The following is a 27,790-nucleotide window of genomic DNA, read 5'->3' on the forward strand; positions in this document are numbered from 1 at the left end:
AATTGAGAGCTTTGCTTTATGGCTCAGCTCTCTCTTCACCACGACGGTGTGGTACAGTGACTGCATTACTGCAGACGCTGCACCTAACCACCGGTCAGTCTCACAATCCCTCTTCCCATCACTCGTGAACAAGAAATTCGAACTCCTTCACTTGGGGTAGGTTCTCACCCCCTACCTGAAGGGAGCATGGCATCTGTTTCCAGGAGATAACCATGGCCTCAGACTATACCGACCACTTCACACTCAGCTGCAAACAGCTCAAGTGAACGCTGAAGCCCTCCGCTGATGCGAGAAGAACAACATTTTCAGGCAAACAGCAGAGATGCAACCTCCCAAGCCCCTCGATGGAAGACTTCCTGTCCCAGGCTACGCCTCGCCACCCTGTCCATGAATATCAGGAATAGGAGTGGAGACAAGGCACAACACTGACGGAGTCCAACGCCCACCGCTAATGAATCACCCGGGTTTAAACTTGTAATCTCCAGAAGATAATTTCAAATACAGTTTTGCCTTAACTACTCATTTCTAAAAATGTTCTAAATACAGTGTTACGAAAGCAGAGCATGTAACAATTCTGTTACAATTAAATATTTATCCAGTAACCTAATGTCCAAGCCATTAATGTTTTGAAAACAGCACTGCATGTTTACTGATCAAACTCCTTTAAAGAGGAACTTTCTCTCACAATGAGTAAACTGATAGCAGAATGTCACTCTGAGTTCTCTGGGTTCCTCACTACCACATGTTACTTCTCACAGAGCTCCAGCTTCACTCCACACACCTCACCTTCCAGAGGGAGTCCACCAATCAAAACAGGAGGAGGTGACAGCACTCAGCTCCACAACACTGTGGGGGGATATGTGATATGGACACGTTCCAGAAGTCCATAGAGCTAGACACATTCACAAATAAGATTCTATAACTAATACAGTTGTATCTTTATTTTTGTGTTCATAATGATTCATTGAGTTTATCAGATAAACATTGTTAGCAAGCTTTTATAATTTATAACTACTACTGATATATGATTGATTAATAAATTGTTGGAACTGTTGTTAATAATTTAATTGCTGCTAGTGGCTAACAATATGGATGTTAGTATTTCTATCTTTGTGGGAGCCATTTTGTTTTATTATAGTCAAACTGTATACCCTAAATGTCACAAAAACAAACGGCGATACACACAAACAATCAGTGTCTGCCTGGAAATATGATGAAACACGGACATTCACAGACACAGACAAACATTAGCCGCCTCCACCAATCAAAACGGAGGCGTGAGAAAGATGTCGTGTTTGATTGGCTGAAAGTATCTGTTTCTGTTTCGCGGCGCTATAAATAGCAGCAGAGCAGCAGCGCGTGGACTAGCGACAGGAAAACAAGTAGAGGACAGAGTAGTGTATCAGACTCAGAACAGAAACCCATACACACACACACACCTGACCAGCAGCATGGTGGACAGTGTGTACCGCACGCGCTCCCTGGGCGTGGCCGCGGTGGGGTTACCGGACCAGTACGCGGACGGTAAAGCGGCGAAGGTGTGGCAGCTGTACATCGGGGACACGCGCAGGAGGACTCAGGAATACCGCAGCTGGCTGGTCGCTCTCCTCAAACAACACAACTGCAACTCTGTGCTGGATGTGGCTTGCGGCACAGGGTAGGAACACACACACGTCTCCATGGTTTCAGTTTATGGTTAACCCTCTCCCTGACATTATCTTAAGTCAAACCATAGCTTTTCCCTAACCTTAACCTTAACTTTATCCTTGCTCTGTTTCCTTATCTCTAACCTTACCCCAACCATAACTTTAACCATAACCAAGCCTTAACCTAACCTAACTCTAACCTTAACCCTACATGCCCTTACCCAGTGGTTCCCAAACTTTTAATTTAAATTTCATATAGATCAAAAAATATTTGGGCCCCTTGAAATAACTTGGGGTGTGTATACGCTGAGCTTAACTCATCTTTACCTTAAAATTGAATGTTTTACTTCATGGAAATGTGTTTTTTTTTGGATTCTTTCCAATGTGATAGTGTAAACAGGTTTGGTCACACACTTGCATGCATACAAATACACACACACACACACACACACATACATGAACAGACACATAAGACACAACATATTTCTCTACAGCCACAACTTTTACTTAAAAGCCCCATAAAATTACAGCTTATGTGCTGTAATAATCATATTTAACTTTTGCTCTAAAACCACCATTGAATAATCTTCTGAAGGGTTTTTAATGAGCTTATGAGTTGACTGAGTTCACGGAACAGGAAAAACAATAAGCTGTGCAGTGTGGGCGTAACCTTACTCCAGGAACAGAACCAAAACACAGATCTACTTGCTGCAGGCTGTAGTGAAACTTGAAGCCACACTGAAGATGTACAGATAGTATACAGGAAATAAAAGAGTCTGGGTTAAGTGTCTTATTTTGATTTGATCCAGGGGTAAGACTGCTCCAGAAATTGTTGACTGGGTCAAACTAACACATTCCACATTTGAGACAGATGTGATGCCCTGCCAGCGTGGCTGGTTTACTGACCCTGAAAGTTCAAGGCCATTCATTCCCTACAGTAGCTCCTGTCTCTCTGTCGGGGTAATGTTTGGTCACTAGGTAGATTTTTGGCTTATGTTGTGTTTCACATAATGAACTCAGAGAAGCCCTTTAGGTTTTGCGCCATAATCGGTCATGACAATCCTTCAGTGTTGCTTTAAACACAGACAGGGCTTTAATCTAGTCCTGGAGCATTTAAGGAAGAGAGACTCCATTGCACAACCTAAGCCTTGTCTGTAAACCAGCCCTAAAAATGCTAACTGGATAAACTTAATACAACTTGCCATGATTCCTTTTAATGCTCTTGTATTGTTTAAAAAAAAAGCAAACATGGGCATTACAACAACTAAAATAAATATTTATAATTCTCCAAATGAGCTCTGCATTCTTCCTACAATTCAAAAACACATTTTGATACGTGTATTGGCTGCAGAAGTGTCCACAGTTATGTGACTCGGTGAGCATTTGATGCTCTGTGATGGACTGGCACCTCATTCAGGGTGTGTTCCTTTCTCACGCCCAATTATTCTGAGTACGGTACGGTAGTGGTACATTATTGTCACTTAAAAGCACCACTTAATGGACCTCCATGAATATTTCACATTATTTTAGTTACTGACAGATATAAGTATGAATTAAAATGAAAATAGCAGCTTAATTTGCTTTAAAACTGACAATTTTATTAAACTGACGGAAAAACCCGAGCTCGCTACGGAAATTCTTGAACGCAACCGTGACGTCACTGGTGGACAACAGCTGAACAACGCCGCGGTAAAACACCGTTATGACCGACTGTTATGACAGTATCTAGCTAAATAACCCACATTATTCATGACAATAGCCTAGCAATAAGCTAAACTCAGATGTAGAGGTACCGTTATTCTTGTAAATGTGATCGAAGTCGAACTCGAATTCATCCGACACTATAAACCACCGTAATGCAGCTACGTAGCCGAGTATAATCTGAGCCACCGAGTTTAGCGAGTCAAGCTAACGTTAACTAACACCAACTAAAACAGGCGAAGTGAGTGTCCTTACCCTGTTTACCTCCATGTTACAGAGGCTCTTGAACACCTTTCGTTGGTGTCCTTACATGCCCATATTGTTGGAAAAGCTCCAGTGAAATGAGCTACAGATAACGGAGTGAGCGGATGGGCCTTTCCAAAGTGTCCGTTTAAAGTTGACAGATTTAGACCATTTTCTGGATATTTTGGGATCTTTGGGCCATTTGTGTAACAGTGTAAATGTATCTTTAAAGGTACAGCAATGGTGTTAAAGTCAAGTGGAGTTCCCTAAAGGTCCATTACATTCTCTTCTCCAGAAAGAGAAGGGGATATCTGTAATCTTTCATTTTAGAACTGTGTCAGATAAAAAAAAAAAAAACATAGGTCCTGGAGATGAAAGGGGCGTATGAAATCAACACAACGTCTACAATCTACAATCAGAACAAGGTACTATTACGTTCCCTATTTAAAGGTACATATAGATTCCCTTGAGGGTACCACAGTGTAGGGACACCATGACCTCAGGATGAAGCAGTTCCAGAATGAATAAATGAAGGAACAAACTTGAGCCTCTTTAGGAAATCAAAATGGTTTCCTCTGTCTTTCAGCCAGTGGGGTTTTCAGCTTTCTGTTGATCGTAGTTAAAGCCCTGTGCATTAACCATACATTAGACTTTAAAATGGATGTGAATGACCACAATTCAAAGTATGAAAGGAACTTGCCTTGCTTTTAGGGTGGTACACAGTCTGTACGTTCCAGAGGGGATCACATGGAGAAGACATGACTAATGTATCGCTGGATTTAATCCCACAAACCAGGGCAATCCAGTATAGCACATGGCTCCTGACTCAGTGGAGCACTCTTGTGAAGAGGGTGTAGTGGGAAAAAAGTTTATTTCACTCATCAATATCAAAAACTCCTTTCCCCATGCTGTAAGGTAAATGTTATCGGGAGAGGCTCTGATGATGAGTGTCTGGAATGATTTGTCTTGATGATAGCTGGGATATTAACTTGAATGGTAGAAGATATTATTCAGGGTCACTGTGTGTCTGGAGTCCACCCAGAATTCCTGGGCGCAAGACACAACAGGCTTTGTTTAGCTTTAGTGTGAAGATATATAGCTGAAGGTGTTCTAAGTGTGAAAGGTATCTGCACACACTGGCTACACCTCTGCTAGTTGGCCTTACATACCCTGGGTGACAGGAACAGGAAGGGGAAGAGTACAAAGCTCTTGACTTCATAATTCCAGGTCACAACAGCACCGTGTGGAATGCTGTTAGATTTACAGATTCTTTAAAGGCTTTGCTTTGCTGTAACCCACTGAAAGTTTTTCTCTCACCAGTGTAACACTGACACACTAACCTCAACTAATAATAGTCTCTCTTCGCTGCTGCCGTTCCCTCTCACAGCAGCTGCTCTGAGGGCAGTGGCCCATTTCAGAATGCTGCTTCAGCACATTCTATATACACCATCACTCCACAGCCATAGGGATGAAACTTCAGATGAGTCTAGTACTTACAGTCAGTCTTCTGCTGAGAGGAGAATTCACTTTAGATTTAAAAGTTCTTTATTCATGCCCTGAGACATCAGCACAATAGTTTATTGGTAAATTGCAGATATTTCTTTATAGAGGTGGCTGTTATTCAACATTCATTCATTCACTCATTATCTGTAACCCTTATCCAGTTCAGGGTCGCAGTGGGTCGGAGCCTATCCGGAATCATTGGGAGCAAGGCAGGAACACACCCTGAAGGGGGCGCCAGTCCTTCAAAGGGTGACACACACACAAACTCACTCACACCTATGGACAGTTTTGAGTCACAAATCTACCACCTACCAACGTGTGTTTTTTTTTTTTTTTGGAACGTGGGAGGAAACCGGAGCACCCGGAGGAAACCCATGCGGATACGGGAAGAACACACCGAAGTCCTCACAGACAGTCACCCGGAGGAAACCCACGCAGACACAGGGAGAACACACCACACTCCTCACAGACTGTCACCCAGAGGAAACCCACGCAGACATAGGGAGAACACACCGCACTCCTCACAGACAGTCACCCAGAGGAAAACCACGCAGACAAAGGGAGAACACACCGCACTCCTCACAGACAGTCACCCGGAGGAATCCCATGCAGACACAGGGAGAACACACCGCACTCCTCACAGACTGTCACCCAGAGGAAACCCACGCAGACACAGGGAGAACACACCGCACTCCTCACAGACAGTCACCCAGAGGAAACCCACGCAGACACAGGGAGAACACACCACACTCCTCACAGACAGTCACCCGGAGGAAACCCACGCAGACACAGGGAGAACACACCACACTCCTCACAGACTGTCACCCGGAGGAAACCCACGCAGACACAGGGAGAACACACCGCACTCCTCACAGACAGTCACCCGGAGGAAACCCACGCAGACACAGGGAGAACACACCACACTCCTCACAGACAGTCACCCGGAGGAAACCCACGCAGACACAGGGAGAACACACCACACTCCTCACAGACAGTCACCCGGAGGAAACCCACGCAGACACAGGGAGAACACACCACACTCCTCACAGACAGTCACCCGGAGGAAACCCACGCAGACACAGGGAGAACACACCACGCTCCTCACAGACAGTCATCTTGATTACAGACTGTAATCAAGAGAAAAGGGAGCCTCTGTTGCTACTCTGTGCTCAGTACGGCAAAAACTGCATTATTGTAACACGGTGAACAGAAACGATGAGACTCAGATGTATGTGCATAAGTGGAAATTTAATAAATATAATTGTGAACGGAAAACAAAGTTTCAAAATGCTGCCGTTACAAACACATGGAATTGACTGACGAGGCATGGCTGGATACAACAGGCTTATAACGACAGGGAAAACAAAGAACACTCATGAACTCAGTCACATGATCCCTGAGAACTTTATGAGGGCAGTGGCCCATTTCAGAATGCTGCTTCAGCACATTCTATATACACCATCACTCCACAGCCATAGGGATGAAACTTCAGATGAGTCTAGTACTTACAGTCAGTCTTCTGCTGAGAGGAGAATTCACTTTAGATTTAAAAGTTCTTTATTCATGCCCTGAGACATCAGCACAATAGTTTATTGGTAAATTGCAGATATTTCTTTATAGAGGTGGCTGTTATTCAACATTCATTCATTCACTCATTATCTGTAACCCTTATCCAGTTCAGGGTCGCAGTGGGTCGGAGCCTATCCGGAATCATTGGGAGCAAGGCAGGAACACACCCTGAAGGGGGCGCCAGTCCTTCAAAGGGTGACACACACACAAACTCACTCACACCTATGGACAGTTTTGAGTCACAAATCTACCACCTACCAACGTGTGTTTTTTTTTTTTTTTTGGAACGTGGGAGGAAACCGGAGCACCCGGAGGAAACCCATGCGGATACGGGAAGAACACACCGAAGTCCTCACAGACAGTCACCCGGAGGAAACCCACGCAGACACAGGGAGAACACACCACACTCCTCACAGACTGTCACCCAGAGGAAACCCACGCAGACATAGGGAGAACACACCGCACTCCTCACAGACAGTCACCCAGAGGAAAACCACGCAGACAAAGGGAGAACACACCGCACTCCTCACAGACAGTCACCCGGAGGAATCCCATGCAGACACAGGGAGAACACACCGCACTCCTCACAGACTGTCACCCAGAGGAAACCCACGCAGACACAGGGAGAACACACCGCACTCCTCACAGACAGTCACCCAGAGGAAACCCACGCAGACACAGGGAGAACACACCACACTCCTCACAGACAGTCACCCGGAGGAAACCCACGCAGACACAGGGAGAACACACCACACTCCTCACAGACTGTCACCCGGAGGAAACCCACGCAGACACAGGGAGAACACACCACACTCCTCACAGACAGTCACCCGGAGGAAACCCACGCAGACACAGGGAGAACACACCGCACTCCTCACAGACTGTCACCCAGAGGAAACCCACGCAGACACAGGGAGAACACACCGCACTCCTCACAGACAGTCACCCAGAGGAAACCCATGCAGACACAGGGAGAACACACCGCACTCCTCACAGACAGTCACCCGGAGGAATCCCATGCAGACACAGGGAGAACACACCGCACTCCTCACAGACTGTCACCCAGAGGAAACCCACGCAGACACAGGGAGAACACACCGCACTCCTCACAGACAGTCACCCGGAGGAAACCCACGCAGACACAGGGAGAACACACCACACTCCTCACAGACAGTCACCCGGAGGAAACCCACGCAGACACAGGGAGAACACACCACACTCCTCACAGACAGTCACCCGGAGGAAACCCACGCAGACACAGGGAGAACACACCACACTCCTCACAGACAGTCACCCGGAGGAAACCCACGCAGACACAGGGAGAACACACCACGCTCCTCACAGACAGTCATCTTGATTACAGACTGTAATCAAGAGAAAAGGGAGCCTCTGTTGCTACTCTGTGCTCAGTACGGCAAAAACTGCATTATTGTAACACGGTGAACAGAAACGATGAGACTCAGATGTATGTGCATAAGTGGAAATTTAATAAATATAATTGTGAACGGAAAACAAAGTTTCAAAATGCTGCCGTTACAAACACATGGAATTGACTGACGAGGCATGGCTGGATACAACAGGCTTATAACGACAGGGAAAACAAAGAACACTCATGAACTCAGTCACATGATCCCTGAGAACTTTACAGGTGTTAGACATCAACGAAGAGCACTGGACAGTCGTCTTATGTGAAAACAGCTTTAAAATAGAGGGTTACACACCAAACCACCTTCAGTCTATTTACATCTTTAAAACCTTTTATTGTGAATAGCAATAAAACTACAAAAATATTTGTGAATATAATGCTTTTATCAGAATTATTTGAGTCAAAACTGTAGTATTTGGATCAGCACTGTTGAATGGCTCTGCGTGACCCTGCAGCTGAAACCGTATCAGTATCAGACAGTTATTATTTAAAGGATCTTTATAAGTTTGATATGAAATTAAATGAAAACAGATGTTTTATTTATTATCGCCCTTGCTTATGTTATCACATTGTTATAATGTGTATTATAATGTGTATTATTTGTATTTACCTTAAAAGTCTGAAGTTGTAAGACGAGTACAGGGTGATAATATGTAGCAATGTGGAAGTCTCAGTGTCATGTCAATGGCTGGAAATTCAATAAATGCTTACCTTAGTCTGCTATCTGTAGAGTGCTGTGTTTACTGATCAGTGATCATTGCTTTTGTTTCCTTAGCTCCTTGTCTCTACTTATAAATCTGGCTCTCTGTTAAACTATTCCATTATTTTAGGTTTTTTTCTGACTTTAAATTAAGATCCTGTTTTTGGACCCACTTATATTGCTCTGGTCTGTCTTCTGGTTCTGACTTTTAGCCTGAGTCCGTTTTTGTGCCATCTGGGTTTCATGTACAGTCCTCCAAGTTAAATTTGTTTAACTTGTTAATGTTGCATACAGTTAGCTTTACCAAATTCAAATGTAAATAATGTAGGCTATAGTAAAACATTATTATATCATGTCAATGCTTTGTATTCACCTGCACATAGCAATATTCATTCATTCATTCATTATCTGTAAGCGCTTATCCAGTTCAGGGTCGTGGTGGATCCAGAGCCTACCTGGAATCATTGGGTGCAAGGCGGGAATACACCCTGGAGGGGGCGCCAGTCCTTCACAGGGCAACACAGACACACACACACACACACATTCATTCACACCTACGGACCGTTTTGAGTCGCCAATCCACCTACCAACGTGTGTTTTTGGACTGTAGGTGGAAACCGGAGCACCCGGAGGAAACCCACGCAGACACAGGGAGAACACACCAACTCCTCACAGACCGTCACCCGGAGCGGGAGTCGAACCCACAACCTCCAGGTCCCTGTGTGACTGCAACACTACCTGCTGCACCACCGTGCCGCCCAAACATAGCAATAGACAAAAGAAAATTCCATTGAAACATCCATTGAAAATTCCAGTATCATGTGTGAAAAGTACTGAAGCATTGAACATTTTCAGAATCTATACACAACAAAGATAAAAATGACATTTTAAATACTTGCCTACAAAAGAAAATGTATGTATAACTTTTGTTATGTAAACATAGGGCTGGACAGTAATTCAATATCAATATACATCGCAATATAATATGTTTCAATAATCATGATTTTGAAATGCATTTTCAATATTTCAACATACATTATTTACAACATCTGTCACTGACCAACGGTCATTACAGGGTGCTGTCGTTAGTTTAAAATTTAGTTTAAAAATATTAATATTGACAAAGTTATTCAATGGATTTTATACTGTTCATATCGATATCGGAATTATATCATATCGCCCAAAAATTTGAAATATATTGTGATATAAATTTCGGCCGTATCGTCCAGCCCTATGTGTACAAAAATTTAAGTAAAAAAAAAAAGTTGCAATTAAATACAACTATAATCACAAGCTTTATCTGCACATATTTGATTCTAAAGTATAGATTTTCCTGGTTATTTATTTATAGACATAAGAGTGGACAAAATTAGCTGTGTAAGAATAGATTTATTACTTACAGAGATTCAGGAACACTGCTTTTAACTTTGTCTGACGTTTGTTGTTGCAGAACACCTCAAAGACAGTGAATAGCTCCCATAGAGTACAGTCTGCCATTTAAAAACACGTCTTTTGCTTTACTTTAGATTATTTAGATAATGGGCTAGATGTAAGGTACATTAAATTTTTTTCTCCTTACCTTAATTATCTTGAGATCTCAAGATAATTTATTTGAGGGAAAAAAAATGAGTGGAATGTTGCCTGAATGGAGTATTATTATGGAGCGCCATAATAATCCCCTCGAATAAATTATCGTTTCGTTTTTTTCCCCACATGTCCCTTCGGGGGCTCCGTACTACAGCACACAATGTTGTTGCCAAATAGTGATCCGAATACTCATTGACTTTATTCCACAGTGGTAAATTAGCTACTGAGGGGCCGTATAAAGCCAGGCCTCATGACTAACAGTGTTCTCTTTATACAAAAATTATGATAAACCCAAAGCATGGCTTTGTTTCTTACAAACAGTTGTCTACATAAAGTTACAGCACAGCTTCTAAGTCCAGCAAAAAAGCCCCAGCATGCACAAACTGCATGAGCACCTCTTAAAGGAACAGCACACTCTTATTAGCTGTTGCTGGGACAAACCATAAAAGGCTGAATTAATTATAACTCTGCCTTAGAAAGTCATATATAATCATTCAGTAGTGTCCCATTATAACTTGCCAAATGTAATATGCTAGAAGGTCAGAGGTTGTTGACCCATGACTTTGATAATGCCAGAATGTTGGCATTAGACATCATATTTAAACATGATCCAAGACAGGAAACTGGCCCTCACTTCTAGTCATCACTCAGCACGATGCTAGCCAAAACAAGAACTTGTAAAATACATAAAATTGGCACTTTCTACAGCAAATGTTACAGCTATACTAGCCTTTATCTATCTTAGTGGCACTGGGGGATGTGGAAACACAGCTAAGTGTCTCTAACTAGCAACATCTAAAATTGAGAACCAAAAAATGAATTGCTAGATTAATTGTCAAAATACCGAGGAGCCCTATTGGTCTATAAGGTTGTTCAGTGCTCTTCTTTTTGCAGGGTGGACTCTATCATGCTGGTGGAGGAGGGCTTCAAGTTAGTGAGTGTGGATGCCAGTGATAAAATGCTGAAGTACGCTCTGAAGGAGAGATGGGAGAGGAGGAAAGAGCAAGCGTTTGACCAGTGGGGTGAGGAAGAGTTCCTGATTTCAGGAAAGTGGCTTTTAAAGATGTGACTTCACTGGGACACAACCATGTAACTATACTCTGTGGTGCACCATCTTCCCTGCAGTGATTGAAGAAGCTAACTGGCTTACACTTTCAGAAGATGTTCAGAAGCCAGGAGAAGGATTTGATGCAGTAATCTGCCTGGGGAACTCTTTTGCTCATCTACCCGATTTTAAAGGTCAGGATATTAAAATATTTTATGTTTCATTTGTGAATATTGTGATGTGCTTATTGACAGACACACTCTCTCTCTCACTTTCACTCTCATTCTCTTTCTCTCTCTCTCTCTCTCTCTCTCTCTCAGGGGATCAGAGTGATCAGAAGCTGGCTCTTCAGAACATCGGCAGCATGGTGAAACCTGGAGGAATCCTCATCATCGATCACCGTAACTATGACTACATCCTCGAGACCGGGCGAGCTCCACAAGGGAAGAACATTTATTACCAGGTATGATTTCTAAACACAAAACCATCCCATTTTCAAAAGACAAATATCCTAAACCTGTGTCATCTGTTGTTTCCCTCTCTGGTCCACGTATGCTAGTTTGTGAGTTTTCCAAATTAAAATTCACTGTATCTATTTCTGCTCCTGTTTCCTCCCACAGTCCAAAAACACACGTTGGTAGGTGGATTGGCGACTCAAAAGTGTCCGTAGGTGTGAGTGTGTGAGTGAATGTTTGAGTGTGTGTGTTGCCCTGTGAAGGACTGGCGCCCCCTCCAGGGTGTATTCCCGCCTTGCGCCCAATGATTCCAGGTAGGCTCTGGACCCACCGCGACCCTGAACTGGATAAGGCTTACAGATAATAATGAACAGTTCTTGCTTTTAAAGAAGCTAACATCATATTGACACAATATTTCCCACATTAGGGGCCAATGTTTTAACAAAGAAAACTGTTCCCATCTCTAATTTGACTGAAATGCGAGTTTGTATTACTTACAAAATGGTTTAATGCATAAATGTAACTAATGTAACTAAGCAGGGCCTTCCTCTGAGCTTTATGTTCCAACCTTTTTACGTCAGAGTAGACTAACCGACTAACCTAAAGAATACATTACGCATAACCTTACATAACACTTCCACAGAATGACACTCCTAACATAAGCATAAGAACAATGATTATTTACATCCTTTGTGTTGAGTTTACACTTCACTTTTTGTCCTGAAATCCAAGTTCAACACGTCTATAAGACAAGAAACAAACAAACAGCATTAAACAATTCCAGGAATTGAGTAAAGTGAACTCTAAACAACTCCTGGGCTTCTAGTTCCACAAACTATTGACACAACAAATAATGACATAAACCTATTGAGACATCTATAAAAGCTTAGTCCCAAAAGAACGAGTAGATTTTACGATGACTGACCCTTGTTGGGAAAAGGCCCATATAGATGTTAATATAGGCTTATGATGGTACATTATGAGTGATAACCAGAGTAAAGTGTAAGTGAAAAAAATAACATTTGGCTGGTATTTGTTTTCTAGAGCGACTTGAAACAAGACATTTCCACCTCAGTCCTTTGGGTCAACAACAAGCCACACATGGTCACACTGGACTATTCTCTGGAGATCCCCCAGCCAGAAGACGCACACACACCCCCTGATACGAGGTACTGGGATTTGTGACGTAAACCAGGAGGCTTCTAGAGAGATGAGTTTAAAAAGAATAAAAGAAACTGTTGGTCAAATTCCAATATCAGTAGCTTGAGGAATAGACTTGACCTAGTTTGTGTGACTCTACGCACTGCTGTGTGTTATCGTTCATCTTCAGTACATTATCAGCAGTGCTTTTATGAGCAATTGTGGCCTGTCTTGGTGAAAACTGCACACTAATGTAACCTGAGACAAGTGTAAATTAAGGCAGCACAGATTTGGTGCTGATTCTTACATAAGGTGCACTTTAGAATCGCCTCACCTCCTTGTTTGAGTTTCTCCGATCACAGCGCTGGACCTGTGTTTACGTGAGAGTGCAAAGATGAGGTTAAACAGCAAAACAAACTGAATGAGTGTGAAGAAATAAAGGTACTGATTATATATGGAGGAAAACAAAACAAAACAAAAACAAAGCAAATGGCTAAAAAAATGTCAGAGATGTTTCATTCAGAGCACAGAATACAGGAGGCCCTCGGGTTACGTCAGTCTCGAGTTACGACACATCTCCAATTTACTGTATAAAGCTTTGTTTCGACTTAAGTGTTTTTGCGACGTAACCGTCGTAACGCGAACTTCGTGTGTGGTGTGCGCGGCGAAAGAATACACGGTTACGTGGCTCAGGACTGTGTTAGGATAGGATAAGTGCTTACAGTAGGTAATTTACGTACAGTATGTACGTATGTTCCGACTTACACTGAAAATCGGTTTACGGCGCGACGTAGGAACGGATCAACGTCATAAGTCGAGGACCCCCTGTAGTGTGTTCACTCGAAGAAAAGGGGTACATGTCCCCTTTAATATATTTACATAATAACACATTTACTTGCATTCTGGCATGAACAAGTCATATCTCTGTCCCACAAAGCAACTGCAAACACTTCCTGACAATAAATACAGAGCGATTTATTTCCATTATATTCAAATAATAACAAAATATATTCTGCAATATTTTACAAACACAAATGAACCTTAAATGAAGGTTTAGACTTTCTATGAGCTCAGAGTGAATAATATTTAATATAAAATGACAGAATATTGCAGTAATAATGGCGTCCTATATGCTATATGATATTTCCTGTGTGTGTTTTACAGTAAATTCCGCTTGTCGTATTACCCTCACCGGCTGGAGAACTTCAAGGAACTCCTGAAAGAGGCCTTCTTTGGACAGTGTGAGCAGACCATGTTTGCTGACTTTAAGCACTATGAGCCAGACCAGGGAGAAGCTCCTTGCTACTTCATCCATGTGGTTAAAAAGAACATTGTGTAAAAAAAAAATCTGTACAAGCCTTTTTCTCTTAATTTGTTTGTGTAGATGGTACATCTCTTGTATTTCTCTGGTGCTTTGCTTCTTCATTTTACTGCAGCGTCTAGTAGCAGGCCTCTCCAAAAAACACAATCACAGACAGAAGCTGTTACTAGAGAATCTTTAAAACCTAATGGTGCTGAGACAATTCTTGATATCCTAATATCCAGGAGATGTCAGGGAGTGAACATTTTTGTCTAAGTCTAAGGTGCTCTGACCTCCATTTAAGCCTGGAGTTCTGTTTTGGAGGTTTAAGACCAAGCCTTTTGAACTTATATTAGTGGGATGCCAATATTATATCGATCTTTACAAATGTATTTTTTTAGTCTTGCTTTAATTTCGAAAGCAAAAATGTGCATTTAATATACAACCTCATGTCTTAAACTGAAACAGTCAGAAGGGATGTAGAGCTGTTATAAGTGGCTTAAAACCTCACTAAGGCTGCTGATTGTTTTTAATTTGATACACCACTAAATGTGGGTTGTAGGACGGTGGAATCATGAGCTAAGAAGCTCATGGATGCTAAAAATGTATGTTCCAAACTGTAAAAGGTGTGTTGTTTTCTGTTTTTTGAGAGTCATTGAGTTATTACCACAGCCTCTGCTCATGTGTAGATCTTTTGTGTTTGGCTTGACTAGTAAATGATTTGTCATTTTAAACTACCCTTTGCCTTTATCCCTCTCTACTGATAGATCCTGACCTCATCGTTTATTTGAAAAGTGAATCTCTCCTTGTGTCACTCTTATTTCCACAGTCTCAGTGGCATCTGTGTGAGGTTTATAAATTAGCCCAATGTAAAAGCAGGTGTACACGGTGTCTTTTCTTTATCTGAACGGTGTTTGAGTTCAGCTGAGTTCCAGCAACAGTCTACCAGACTTGAGTTTTGTGCTGAGAACCTTTGAGAACCAATGAAAGCTCTCTATCTCCATCTGTTGGACAAATTGAATTTGTCTTACACAAAAGTAAAGTATTTTTGTATTCTTTAGTGGAAAGAATTAGGCTGATTTTGTTGAGACGGTTTTTAATGTTTCGCAGACTGGACTGTGGTTTCTACTCGATTGTGTTTTTTGGCTTCAGTAGTAAAGTACAAAGTTCAGTATTTGAACTTGCCCGAAAGTGCCCCACAATCAAAGATTGTGCCAACAAAATCCACAGTTATTTTCCAAATAATTTTCACTCTACAATTCAGATCTGTATTGTTGCAAAATGCCCATTGTATTGTGGTTTAATTCTATAGCTTTAGTTACTGTTTTTGTGGAGACACTGAACAGAAGCATTTGCCTAATGTTTGCAGAAGAAGAACCAAAACATTAGTTGATTTTTTTTAAATACTATGAAAAACATACTTGTAAATAATGCACAAGTTTGAGAAAGGCCTTTTATTACAAAACGTTAATGAAAAATAAACTTGTTCTGTTTATTTCTTTCTTAGTTTTGGTTGACTGGAATAAAAAGATGTTGCATAAACCATGGATGTTTTTTTTTTTTCTTTTCATTATGCCACAAGAAAATTTGAGGTTCCAAAACAGGTGATATATATTCTCACTCTCTATCCCTCTCTCTGTCTGTCTCTGTCTCTCTCTGCCAATACACAATGGAGGTTAAAATATATGTACATATATATTTGCTAACAAAATAGAGCCAATTCATAGAAAATGAAATAAGGACTTTGTAAGAGTAGTATGTAAAGTTTAACCAAAATATTAAAATATAAGTAAAATATCATTACATTTCTTTTGCCTTGGATTTTAGAGGGGGGGGGGCGACTACTGATGTGCAGACTGACCAATTAAATGTTTACAGAGAAGGTTATCGACCAATAGCGGTAACTCTATAGTCAGACCGTCCAATCAGAAGATTTTAAGCTACTTCACCACGCCCCCTTCTCACTCAAGCAAACCAATCGGAGTAGGGGAGGGCGGGACTAGTTTGTGAACGAAACTTCTCGAAGTTCTCTGTAAGCTCTAGAAAAACAAAATGCCGGACGTTTGTGAAATTCCGCCCGGACATTTTATTTAATCTAAAAATGAGGACATGCCCGGGTAAAAGAGGACGTCTGGTCACCCTAAAAGTATGGGAATGATATATACAAATACATGGTGTATATATAGCACGACACGATGGTGGGAATGAGATAACATAGAGATTAAGGCATGTGAACCACATATTAAAATCGTGGAAATATTAAGTTCTACGCATTAAGTCGTTCGCACGTCTCGATTTATTTTGAAGGATGTGGAGTCACCAGTAGAGCTCTGTAGTATTCAGTAGTATCTTTCTGTGCTCGTGAGTCCAACGTCTGGTTCCATTAACAACTGTAAGCATATGACTCTACATTTCTGTTGAATGAAGCCTTTGATGTGGAACCTCTGTGAAAGACTTTATCTACATCTTCAGCACTTCATTAACAGCGTTGTGTTGAATTGGCGGAGTTCCCCTTTAAATCTCAACCGCTTCCCCCATCTCTCCCTCAGCACAATGGCGAACTGAGCAAGTAAACAGCGCCAAAACACGACAAACCAGCAGCTGCAGAGACTCATAAACAGACTACACAAATGTCCGTGGCCAATGCGAGGCAGACCATCCTCAGTCCGGTAAGAAAACAACGACTCATGGCTTTTTAGAATAGAAAACTGGAATGTTACTGATTCACCTCAGATGCGGATTGTGTGGAGCTGAATGGAGCGTCGAAGCTAACGAAAGCAAACACTGAAATAACAACAAAAAAAAGTCGCGTTGCTAATGCTGGATGAATGGAGTTTATGTATCTGACAAATTACCGACATTTTGCTTGTGTAAAGGTCTACAGTGTTGCTATTAAACTGTGTGCTTTCAGGTAGTTCCTTTCACAGGGACCATATCAGAAGGACTTCACCCAGGAGAGATGGTGGTTATTCAGGGCTGTGTCCTCAATGAATCTGACAGGTAGAACACCTTCATTAACCGTTATTGTCCCTCACCAGGTGAGTCCACGACTCTGGTGCAGTTTGTCCCCCGTTGTTACAGTAATGTGTGTACGTTTAAAGGAAAAATGCATTTTAACCATGGGGTAAATTGTCCTCCACAGCAAGCTGCGGGCATGTTACAAATCAATAACTTAACGGTAATTGTAGCTTATATCCCCCTGTAAGACTTTAGTGGCTGCATTTGCATAAATGTGTAAACACAACTGTGTACAAATGTGTCATTCAATTTTCAAACATTTCTCCCATTCTAGTCATCTATAGTTAGATGGTAATTTACATAGTATTAAAGTGATCATTTCATAATGAGGAAAAAATTGAAAAATGGATGCAGTAACTAATTCTTGCTATTTTCAAACTATTTCAATTTTGGGTAATTTTTGTTTAATAAAACAATTTGTCATTTTTAATACAAGTAGAAAAATAAGTTTAAACTTCATTCATTCATTATCTGTAAGCGCTTATCCAGTTCAGGGTTGCGGTGGGTCCAGAGCCTACCTGGAATCATTGGGTGCAAGGCGGGAATACACCCTGGAGGGGGCGCCAGTCCTTCACAGGGCAACACACACACACACACATTCACTCACACACTCACACCTACGGACACTATTGAGTGGCCAATCCACCTACCAACAGGTTTTGGACTGTGGGAGGAAACCAGAGCACCCGGAGGAAACCCACGTGGACACAGAACACACCACACTCCTCACAGACAGTCACCCGGAGGAAACCCACGCAGACACAGAGAGAACACACCACACTCCTCACAGACAGTCACCCGGAGGAAACCCACGCAGACACAGGGAGAACACACCAAACTCCTCACAGACAGTCACCAGGAGGAAACCCACGCAGACACAGGGAGAACACACCACACTTCTCACAGACAGTCACCCGGAGCGGGACTCAAACCCACAACCTGCAGGTCCCTGGAGCTGTGTGACTGCGACACCTACCTGCTGTGCCACCGTGCTGCCCAAGTTTAAACTTACGTGCACCTATTAAATTCTAGTTGCTTCATCTAGGTTTATTGATGATTGTGAGAATACACATAAAATACATTTTTTTAAATAGAAGTGATATTTTTCTCATTGTATTTTATGCTATATCATTTGAGGGAGACCAAATTTTACAGGTATATAATACAGATTGAAAATGAATGAATAAAAAAATTCTTAATGCCCTTTGAACCTAAAGTTTAAAGACTAAAATGACACCCCAGTCGTGGACCCACCCTGTTACCCTCCCTGTCTTATTCTGTCTAACGGAAAGCCTGGGTACTTTGTGCTTGGCAATTTTATAGTGCCCTGTCCTCACTGAGTTCCAGTGGCTCTCATTGATTCCCACAGGTTCCAGTTTGACCTGAGCTGTGGTAGTAGCACTAAACCTCGAGCAGACATAGCTTTCCACTTCAACCCTCGCTTTAGAAGCCCCCCCTGCATTGTCTGCAATTCACTGCAGCAGGGTAGCTGGGGCAGAGAGGAGAAACTGGAGCAGATGCCCTTCAGGCAAGGAGCGACTTTTGAGACAATCATCCTGGTCCATGAAGATGTCTTTAAGGTAAGAGACTGGTGAACTGATATGGTGTGACGATTCTGTATTTAGAAAACATCTCCCCTGTATCAGAATGGCTCACTGTTACACAGGTACTGACAATAGACTTAATACACTAGCCTTATTAAAGACCCAGTAGGGTTTAATGTAGTTTTGAAACGAACTGAAATGAACCTCCACCTGGATTTGCAGCTCTACTAAATCAAGTTTGATGCAAGTTTTCCACACATTGCTGGCCAAAGCACAAATACATATAGGATTAAAGTAATGCAAGACTCCATACCTTGTTGCTCATTTGTCCCTTGCTCCTCTAGGTGGCAGTAAATGGAGCCCACATACTGGAGTATAAGCACAGAATCCCTCTGGAAAGGGTGGACACATTCTCCATATCAGGAAAAGTAAAAATACAAGCCATTGGCTACGTACCTAACTCTGTAAGTAGAGCGGGTTCTCCCAGTGGTCATGAACCGACAGTTTAAGGAAAAAAAAAAAAGTCATAACTCTCTGTTTTGTATTTTTTTCATATTTTCTTTAAACTCTACAGGCAATATTTTCAGAATCAGGTGACTTGGTAAGTTTTCCACTTCCTTCATATGATTGCTGTCCAAAATGTCGTCAAAGAATATTTGTACAAGAATAATGATATAATTTATTATTAACAATCATTTTAATTTAATTTGTAGATCTCAGAATTCATTGTGAGGTTATAAAGGAGATTTTTAAAAACACAATTTAAATGTTATGTATATCCTTGGCATTTGGTTCACCACAAACATGATCTCTATTAAATATTTCTTCCCTCAAGAGTATACCCTACAAAGGCAGCATACTCAAAGGGCTCAGACCAGGACAGCACATCACCATCAAGGGACATGTTAGCTTATTTCCTCACAGGTAAAATTACACATCTGGGCATCTATTGATTCGTAAGTACTCTATATGATGATAATTAGTTTTTCTTTGTTTCCCAGCTTTACTGTAAACTTGAGGTGCAGTCAAACGGAAAACATCGCCCTGCACCTCAGCGCAAGGATCAAATTGAGCATGTTTGTCCGCAACTCTTTCTTAAGCCATGCCTGGGGTCCTGAGGAGCTTGAGCTGCTGTGCTTCCCCTTCTCAGCTGGAAAATACTTTGAGGTATCCTTGTGTTTTACTACTCAAAGAAAGGGGATGAATTTACATAATCATTTAAATCAAACATGGCCACCTTCAAGAGATCCATTTCAGTATATTTAGGACTTCATCCGCGCTGCCTTAACACTGTCACTGGTGAAGGATTATAACTTTGGGTTAAACCTGGATTAAAGTGTGTGGGGTCAGTTTTATGAGTTCATTCCCATAATAAGTTGGTGATGCCAAAACCCTTCATGGCCAGGAATTCAAGAAAGCATAATTGGCCTTGCTCTATTTCGATGGGCAGTAGGGAGGCCATTCTCACATCACTCAACAAGATCCTAGCCAACAAGGTTGTCTGTTAATCTACAGAACAGAAATGTGCAGTTAGCGTGTTGTGGAATGACATGGCATTAGCAGCAGTTTGGAAAAAAGAAGTGAGTGCTGGCTTCAGACACATAATTGACATTCAACCTCCAATGGTAACATGAGTCAGGGAGACCTAATTAGTTGGTGGAACTGGCACTAACTAAAATTCATGACTTTGTGCCACAGAGAATGAGGCTTGCATTGGTCTGTGGGGAGGCAAGCTTTGGGAACTGTTCTTTTGATGCTAAACGCTATATTCTCTCCTCTCAGATAATCATCCTGTGCCAATCTCATCAGTTTAAAATTGCGGTGAACGGTGCCCATCTGCTGGACTACAGGCACAGAGTACAGGACTTGAGCTCCATTGACCAGCTGGAGGTGGAGGGGGATCTGGAGCTGCAGGACATTAAGCTGTGGTGACTGTCATCAGCAACAGGACATTGTGATAATAACCCTCATGTTTTTCAGCCTATTCACTAGCTAATGCTACCTGAAAAGTATATCTGTATCACATCTGTGTCCATATGACAGAGTGCCCTCTTTTCCTTTATATCAGCCTCATGGGAGTAAGGGCTGAGCTTCTGAAATATGACATGGAACAGTAGGCTACTAAATCTACAGAGCTCACATTAAGTGTAGCGGCTAAACAGCGCAGAAAGTACTTGGACAGAATTGCAACTTTAACACTCGCTGTCTAAAATTGATTGGAATTTGGTCCAGTGTGTTGCTGTGTGTATGTAGTCAGTCAGTGGCAGATGGAAAATACATTTTATAAGATTGTTATTGAAAAATGCACTTTTTAAAGAGAGGATATACAAAGCTGTTGCATGTGCCAAGACCAACTCTTAAGAGGTTCTAATGGTACTTTGCACTTAAATATGAACATTATGTGAGATCCTGATCCGCGACAACATTACAGCTTGGCCATAATTCACATTTGGTGACAAAGTTGCAACGGGATTAAGTGGGGTATCAAGGGGCGAAAAGACTGTACTTTATAGATTACTGAAATATTTAAAAGCATGTACGAAAAAATGGTTTTCAAGAAATATATAGACAATAAAATGGCATAATATATTGAGCATCATTGTGTCATGTTCCCTTACACTGTACAAAAGAAATGTTCTTATTTGAAAACAGCTTGTGTTCATTCACACAAATAATCATCTTAAATTAATATAAAAACTGTAATCTCTGATAAAATTCAGTTTTTCAAAATATAAACTCGTTGTAGAGCTATTAATTATGAATCTTTCTTTTAAAACACGTTTAGAAATGAACTTAGATGCCACTAGATGGAGCTAAATATCTTTGATAAAGGTGGAGAGCTAGTCCAATCATTGTTCCATATTCATTTATAAAACTTGACCTTTCAAACGTAATATAGCAATAGCATATCAGCTCTTTGTCTGATACGAAATATTTTTTTTAATTTAAGATAAGTTTAATTTCGACTCCCAAGCATTCTTCTGCTATTTCGAGTAGCGGCCTACAGAGATAAAGCATTAAAAACTATTATACTCGTAATAACTAAGATCAGTTTAGACCCCAGCATTTACAAAGTAACCAAAACATCAAAGTGCACTGGAGACACCCATGTTTGTCAGTGTAGTATTTTTATAATGTCCTTTAAAGAACCCCCTGGGTACAGTGTAGGCGAATTTGGAGATTTTATTGGGCAGTGCATCCTTTCATGACACAGTATAATTAGGTCTTGTTTGGTGGATAACAACCACAGGAAATTGTCACAAGATAATGCTGCAGTTATGCATTCCATCGAGGGACTCGGGAGATGCACAAACAATTACAGAATCCCATTTAAAAACTCTGGGATTTTATTAATATCCACAGGAAATATACAAATTATTTGAAAGAAAAAAAATCATTATGGCACAACACAATAAGCAAAGTCCTTAGAACATGTGTAACACAAAAATAACGGTGTGATACGCAACGATAATCTCAAATATGAAAGGCAGAACACTTCGTCCTCAGTCGCCGGGCGGGCTGTCCGGGTTACGAGAAGAGAAGACAATAAAGGGAACCCAGCAACCAGGAGCTGAAGCAGCTTTGAGAGGAACAGAAAGACCACCTCTTACATTGTATGATACACTCCACTGGGTACAGCCCTTTGTTGTGATAACCACCCAGCATTCGGGGCAGTAAACAGTCCATAGAAGAGCAAAGAAAGGTGGCAGGTTGTAGACTGGGAAGAAATGAGTTCAGGCTCATGACAGCGTGTAGAGAGCAGAGGTGGTTAGAGTGAAGAGGCGCCAAATTCTTGGCACAGAATTAAAGGGAGGTGTCGAGGGACGGATGATAGTGATAAACACTTGTGTCTATTCAGACTGAGCTGAGTTTAACCAGACCCCTGACAGAGTCCTCGTGGAGGGAGTCCTGGCTCGCGGGGTTGTAGAAAGGCATCGTGTGGCTGTGTCCAAGCGGAGTGCCGCAGGGAAGCATGCCAGGGGGCGAGGGCGCCTCGTCTGGGGTCAAGAAGTGGTGGTGGGCTTCTGGGGCGGGATGGCTCTGGTGCAGTATCTCTGGATCACAGATCAGGTTCGGCGTGGAAGTAGGAGGAGTGGGCTGGCCCAAAGGAAGCAGCGTGCACGGACCACCCAGAGCGGTCCGGCCAGCGAGAGACAACTCCTCTGTCATCACCGTCGGCTCGTTCTGCAGCAGGGGAGTGGCGGCGGCCTGCAAAACGAATTTGGTGCTCTGAATGCACTGGTCTTGGTCACACTGGAAAAGGAGAAGCACAGGGAACGCAGGAGGGAGAAATGACAAAGCAAAGAGGAAAATGGAGGGGGGAGTTGTAACAGGAAAGGGTACAGCAGAGAGAAAGATCAAGAATGTTATTAATCACAGTAACAGGATACATAAGCAAAAGAAGAAGGATGTTAGTATCATCACTTCAGTAAAAACACATTTTTCCACCTGGCTCAAATGTACAATTAAATCAATGACTGCAAAACAAAGAGCATTCGAAAAACTCTTGTATCGATCATGCCTCTGCTTCCTTAATTGTAGCAACCATTAAAAGGGCATTTTGGATCACAGGCAACAATCGATCACACTGGGAAAACATCTGCGGTCCACTTAGAGGTGGACCTTTCATAACAATTACATCACAGAACAGATTTGCGAACAAGGGTTGCAATCTTTCATCCCCCGACAAACAGTAAGAGTCTGCAGCAAACTGACTTTTAAATGAAGCATATGCCACAGAGGACATTTTAAAAGCAGATAAAGCTCCAGGTTACATAATCCATGCACTGTCATGGTACAACCATGACAATATGGCTAATGGATAGTTCAATTGACAATTAGCGTGATAAAACTCGGTTGCAACCCATTTTTTGTCAACAATAACAAAGGGCATTATCTGTTTGGTCATAGCTACACTATTTAACTCGTTGCTGAACGTGTGTTGTTTGGGGCTGGATGGTGGTAACATGTAGTTCCTTAGAACACTGCCAAAGCCACACCCTCTCAGCCAAAGAAAAACACATTTTTTTTACATATGCGTATCATCAGTGTCAAGAGGAAAAAAACACGTATCAATTTTTGTGGATTTTTAGCTTACTGCATTGTTTCAAAACGGCATCTGTCCTTCACATGGTGTGAGAACTTCATGATGAATGGACCAATAGAAATGCTCCAAAACAACTTAGAAGAGAATCTTTATCATTGCCATTGACTGAAAATTAAAAGTTACTTTTCATTGGAAAGGGATGATGTTTTTACATTTTATTTATTAATTGGAAATTCCAAATTTTAGGCTGAGTTTCCCAGGCTAAGTTTTTCAGTGTTAAATCATTACATTAGTAATTGACATTACTGTTCGCCATAAAATGAATGAGTACACTGTAGTAAGACTGCATGGAAGTCCCATCTGCTTTAATCCTGGCATTAAACCCAAGTAAAAGTTCAACTTGAGTTATTCCAGAGACATTTAATTTCCATGTACGTGTGGATGTGCGCACTCATGATGCATTTTTAGGACTCGTCTTTGTGAATCAACTCATTACCTCAATTGACAGAACTGAAATCCCATTGAGAAGAAATGCTGGGAATTCTTAAAGCAATCTTTGGAACATGACTTTAGTTTGTTAAATCGAGGGCTTAGACATTCCACGAGACACTGCGTCAGTTTTACAGGGACAAAAACAAACAAACATGAACACACACAAAGCCTAGCACACAAAACAGCATCCATCTGCTGCTGACGACTCGATAAAGAAATGCATTATTTCATCGTGAAGGGAAGGTGACAAAACTGCGAGACAAGGGAAGGAACCTTGTCTGAGTAATTGCATTTAAAATATGTTTTGAAAACAAAGCACATCTGAGTTTCTGAAAAAAAGCAAAAGCTACGGCACTGTCTGTAAAACATGCACCGCGTTTATTAAAAAAGCAAATCCTCAGTGATTTGACGTCTAAACAGTAAAAAAAAAAAAAAAGAACACAGCAACAGTCTGGCTTTTCCAGGAACTGGTTTTAATTGCCTAGAGAAATGAAGCAAGTCTAACTTTGGGAGGAAAAACAAGAAGAGAAACATCACAACTGATCGCATTCACAAGCTGAAGACCTCAAATTGTTGCCAAAATAGTCTTGCCACGAGTTTTGAGATATCTGCATTGCTTACTTTTTAAGACCAGCCATAAATCATATCACCATCTGCTGTAGAGGATGAATTGTCAGCTACTAGTACTGCTGACAAATGCTCTGTGACCATATCCAACCAACAGTAGAACATGGTCTCTGTGTATGTAACCACTGTATCTGCTCTAGATTAGATGGGCTTTATAAAATTATAAAGCCCATCTATAAAGCACATTCTTCGATCAATATATATATTTTTATACCTTTGTGCCTTCACTAGCAGAGCACCAAATATCAGGTCCACAGGGTTGTATAGTGCAATACATACTAGTTCTAGTTACAGAGCAATGACGAATGAAAATTCAGATATTACATTAAATTACTGTCAAAATAATGAAGGAAGAATATGACGTGTTCTTAAACTACAGAATGAAACATGGTCAAATAAAATTCCATGGCAGCTGAAGACTGGAATGCCTCAGTAAATGATTGCCAACTGACAGAATATGCTCATTCATTAAAAAATACATGAAATGATAGGAATCCACAAACTTTTAACAGTCAGTGCATGTAATGTACAGTAAACTTCAAGCAGCCACATCCAGGAAGCTACACCGCAGACTTTACTCAATCCAAACACCGTTCACCAGCCGGGGGCAGTGGTTACAAATGTCTCAAACTCCTCTGGTATCTCCAGTTTTCAAGGGTCAAGTTGTCAACCACTATATGGACACAAATATGGGCTACAGTGCTCCAAAAAGGACCTGCAGAGTCCTGAGAGACCTGCAGAGAATGCTTAACCTTCTGGAACATTCCATCTTCCTTGATGAAGAATTAAGTGAGGAGTTTGTCTACTGGCATTGGTTGTAATCGGATCTTCATCACTGCTCTGGTTTGGTAATAGACATTAATTATTAAGATAAGACTTAATTATTAACGCTCTACTACTGACACGTTTTTCTTAGGTGTGTTGAAAGGAAACCACGTAACTCAAATGCTAATTAAAACAGATCTTTACAAAGCTGTGTTAAGTCATCAACTGCAATTAATTCGAACCCCCCAAGTGGCCTAAGGGACCTTAGTCATCACTGGTGACCTGTGCCACCTGCTTGTTTCATGGTGGAATCAGGACAGAAGACGACATTCTGATGCATAATGCTACTACAGCCATCGGGATTCAAATTAAACTAACTCGCACAAGAGAATGTAAAGGAAGCCATTAAAATTGACTTAGGACAATCACCTAAAACCATCTACTGGCTCCTCTGGGAGCACCTGCCCATTCCAGAGGCTTTTGTAAAGGTGAGTGAACTACAGTGGCTGGGTCAATATACCTGGTTGTGATGAATAAATAGAGCCATAAACTTGCCCAAAAAGTGAAAGCAAACAACATGAAATCTGTAATTGGGGAAGTAGCGGCATGTACCTGACAATATAACATCTGTCTCACAGAAATGGTGTGTAAATCGTGTGTCTAACATCCTTCGGAAAGCCTTCCCAGAAGAGTAGAAGCTGTACTGCAGCAAAGAGTGAGTTACTCCCTGTAAATACTGTTGATTTCTCAGTGAGCAATGGATGAGCAGGGATCCACAATTATAATGGCACACCGTGTACGTCTTAATGCCTTCACACTTAGGATTGTGTGATACCTCCCCGTTTTGATCAAGGCAGGTCTATTTCAGGCACAGCTTCCACAGTCATCGCTCTGGACAAAATTCCCTGCTGCTATAAATGCAGCTTTTGTGATCAAATGAAACCATGAAGTCATGTTTCAGAGTGTGAAACCAAGTGACTTCAAAAAAGCCTTTATCTCTTCTGAGAAAGCTCAACCTTGTGGCTGAACAGGAAACAAAGAGCTACACATGCTCAGGTCCGTGCCAGTCTTAGGGGCTCAGCCCTGAAAGCTCTGCCTCTCATCGGTGTCATTTACGAGGAGAACTTTCTGTTTTTCCCTCAACTAAAATTAACTCCTATGATTATAACTCCAAAGCAGACTGACCCTTCAGCAGACTTTGCTGGTAATTATATGTCACGGATATCTAGAAACAACAGCACCACAGATGGGTATAACCATAAGACTCCATGCCTGAAGGTCATTTAAACATCTGCATCAGATCCACTGACAGGTGTGAACAGGTCACAAGTGAGTCATCAACATACCACCCACGCACCGAGCTGGGATTAAAGACATTTTCAAAGAATACAACTACTGTGAAAATTGTCCATTCATTCCTCTCCTTTCAATTTTTTTTTGCTTTATGAACATAAATGTCATGAGGTACAGCACCCACCAAAAACACTGATGCAGTAGAGTCAATATTTTATTTTGTTGTTGAGCAACACAGAGAGATTATCTTGTCAAACGTGCAAAATGACTCAAAAACGGGCTGCACAAAGACAGCATTGCCATACACTTACAATGATACTCACATTTGGTGAAATCATGTTTTCAATATTGTAAAATTTACTAGATTTGGAATGATTAACAACATCAACAATATCAGCTTAACACTAAAATATATGAATTTTGATATTCCCAATAACTGCACACAGCCGTCATTGTACTAAAGTGGCTGTATGTATTGTTTACAGGAACATGGAGTTATACGTATTGCAGCTATTATATAGTGCATTCAAAACATTGTTTTTTTGCCTTTACATACACCTTGCCTCTAAAAATTCAAGTACATCATGTACTGCAGTAAAATATTATTCCATCACCCTGCCATCTGAAAAACAGCAGGTAACACTTTGGTCATTTCAGAGGCAGTGCTCATCAGTGGTCGTCTTTTTATG

At 41.4% G+C, this 27,790-nt stretch overlaps 3 protein-coding genes across 9 annotated transcripts in view; 2 read left to right on the plus strand and 1 right to left on the minus strand.

The window, feature by feature from the left end:
• Positions 1-1,373: 1,373 nt before the first annotated feature.
• Positions 1,374-15,738, plus strand: gnmt (glycine N-methyltransferase). The gene is made up of 6 exons (XM_066675433.1): positions 1,374-1,657; positions 11,270-11,397; positions 11,501-11,614; positions 11,741-11,883; positions 12,920-13,044; positions 14,180-15,738. The coding sequence occupies exons 1-6, from the start codon at positions 1,452-1,454 to the stop codon at positions 14,352-14,354; spliced, it is 891 nt and encodes a 296-aa protein (XP_066531530.1). The 5' UTR covers positions 1,374-1,451; the 3' UTR covers positions 14,355-15,738.
• Positions 15,739-16,354: 616 nt separating this feature from the next.
• Positions 16,355-21,452, plus strand: lgals8b (galectin 8b). 4 transcript variants are annotated; one of them, XM_066675404.1, is made up of 9 exons: positions 16,355-16,461; positions 16,865-16,984; positions 17,227-17,315; positions 18,703-18,913; positions 19,222-19,341; positions 19,452-19,478; positions 19,713-19,801; positions 19,861-20,044; positions 20,660-21,452. In XM_066675404.1, exons 2-9 carry the CDS (start codon positions 16,946-16,948, stop codon positions 20,807-20,809), a joined length of 909 nt encoding a protein of 302 aa, XP_066531501.1. In that variant the 5' UTR covers positions 16,355-16,461; positions 16,865-16,945; the 3' UTR covers positions 20,810-21,452. The 4 variants fall into 4 exon arrangements, with proteins under 4 accessions (XP_066531501.1, XP_066531508.1, XP_066531492.1 ...); XM_066675411.1 differs by lacking the exon at positions 16,355-16,461 and adding an exon at positions 16,464-16,541; XM_066675395.1 differs by lacking the exon at positions 16,355-16,461 and adding an exon at positions 16,551-16,707.
• Positions 21,453-22,037: 585 nt separating this feature from the next.
• The window catches only part of LOC136700171 (palmitoyltransferase ZDHHC14-like), a 57,987-nt gene continuing 52,234 nt past the window's right edge, over positions 22,038-27,790 (minus strand). The window contains exon 10 of one of the 4 annotated variants that reach the window (XM_066675453.1): positions 22,038-23,086. In XM_066675453.1, the coding sequence (XP_066531550.1) occupies positions 22,733-23,086 (354 nt within the window). In that variant the 3' untranslated portion in view covers positions 22,038-22,732. Of the gene's footprint in view, positions 23,132-27,790 lie in introns of all 4 variants that reach the window. The other 3 variants (XM_066675444.1, XM_066675468.1, XM_066675462.1) reach the window with 3 other exon arrangements.

The sequence above is a fragment of the Hoplias malabaricus genome, chromosome 1 (genome assembly GCF_029633855.1).
Source record: "Hoplias malabaricus isolate fHopMal1 chromosome 1, fHopMal1.hap1, whole genome shotgun sequence".
In the NCBI taxonomy this organism is placed as follows: domain Eukaryota; kingdom Metazoa; phylum Chordata; class Actinopteri; order Characiformes; family Erythrinidae; genus Hoplias; species Hoplias malabaricus.

Coding starts and splice junctions, on each gene's coding strand:
- gnmt (XM_066675433.1), top strand. CDS start 1,452: ATGGTGGACAGTGTGTACCGCACGCGCTCCCTGGGCGTGGCCGCGGTG. Junction 11,615..11,740: donor TCATCTACCCGATTTTAAAG/GTCAGGATATTA, acceptor TCTCTCTCTCAG/GGGATCAGAGTGATCAGAAG. Junction 13,045..14,179: donor CACACACCCCCTGATACGAG/GTACTGGGATTT, acceptor TGTGTTTTACAG/TAAATTCCGCTTGTCGTATT.
- lgals8b (XM_066675404.1), top strand. CDS start 16,946: ATGTCCGTGGCCAATGCGAGGCAGACCATCCTCAGTCCG. Junction 19,479..19,712: donor TTTCAGAATCAGGTGACTTG/GTAAGTTTTCCA, acceptor TCTTCCCTCAAG/AGTATACCCTACAAAGGCAG. Junction 19,802..19,860: donor GTTAGCTTATTTCCTCACAG/GTAAAATTACAC, acceptor GATGATAATTAG/TTTTTCTTTGTTTCCCAGCT.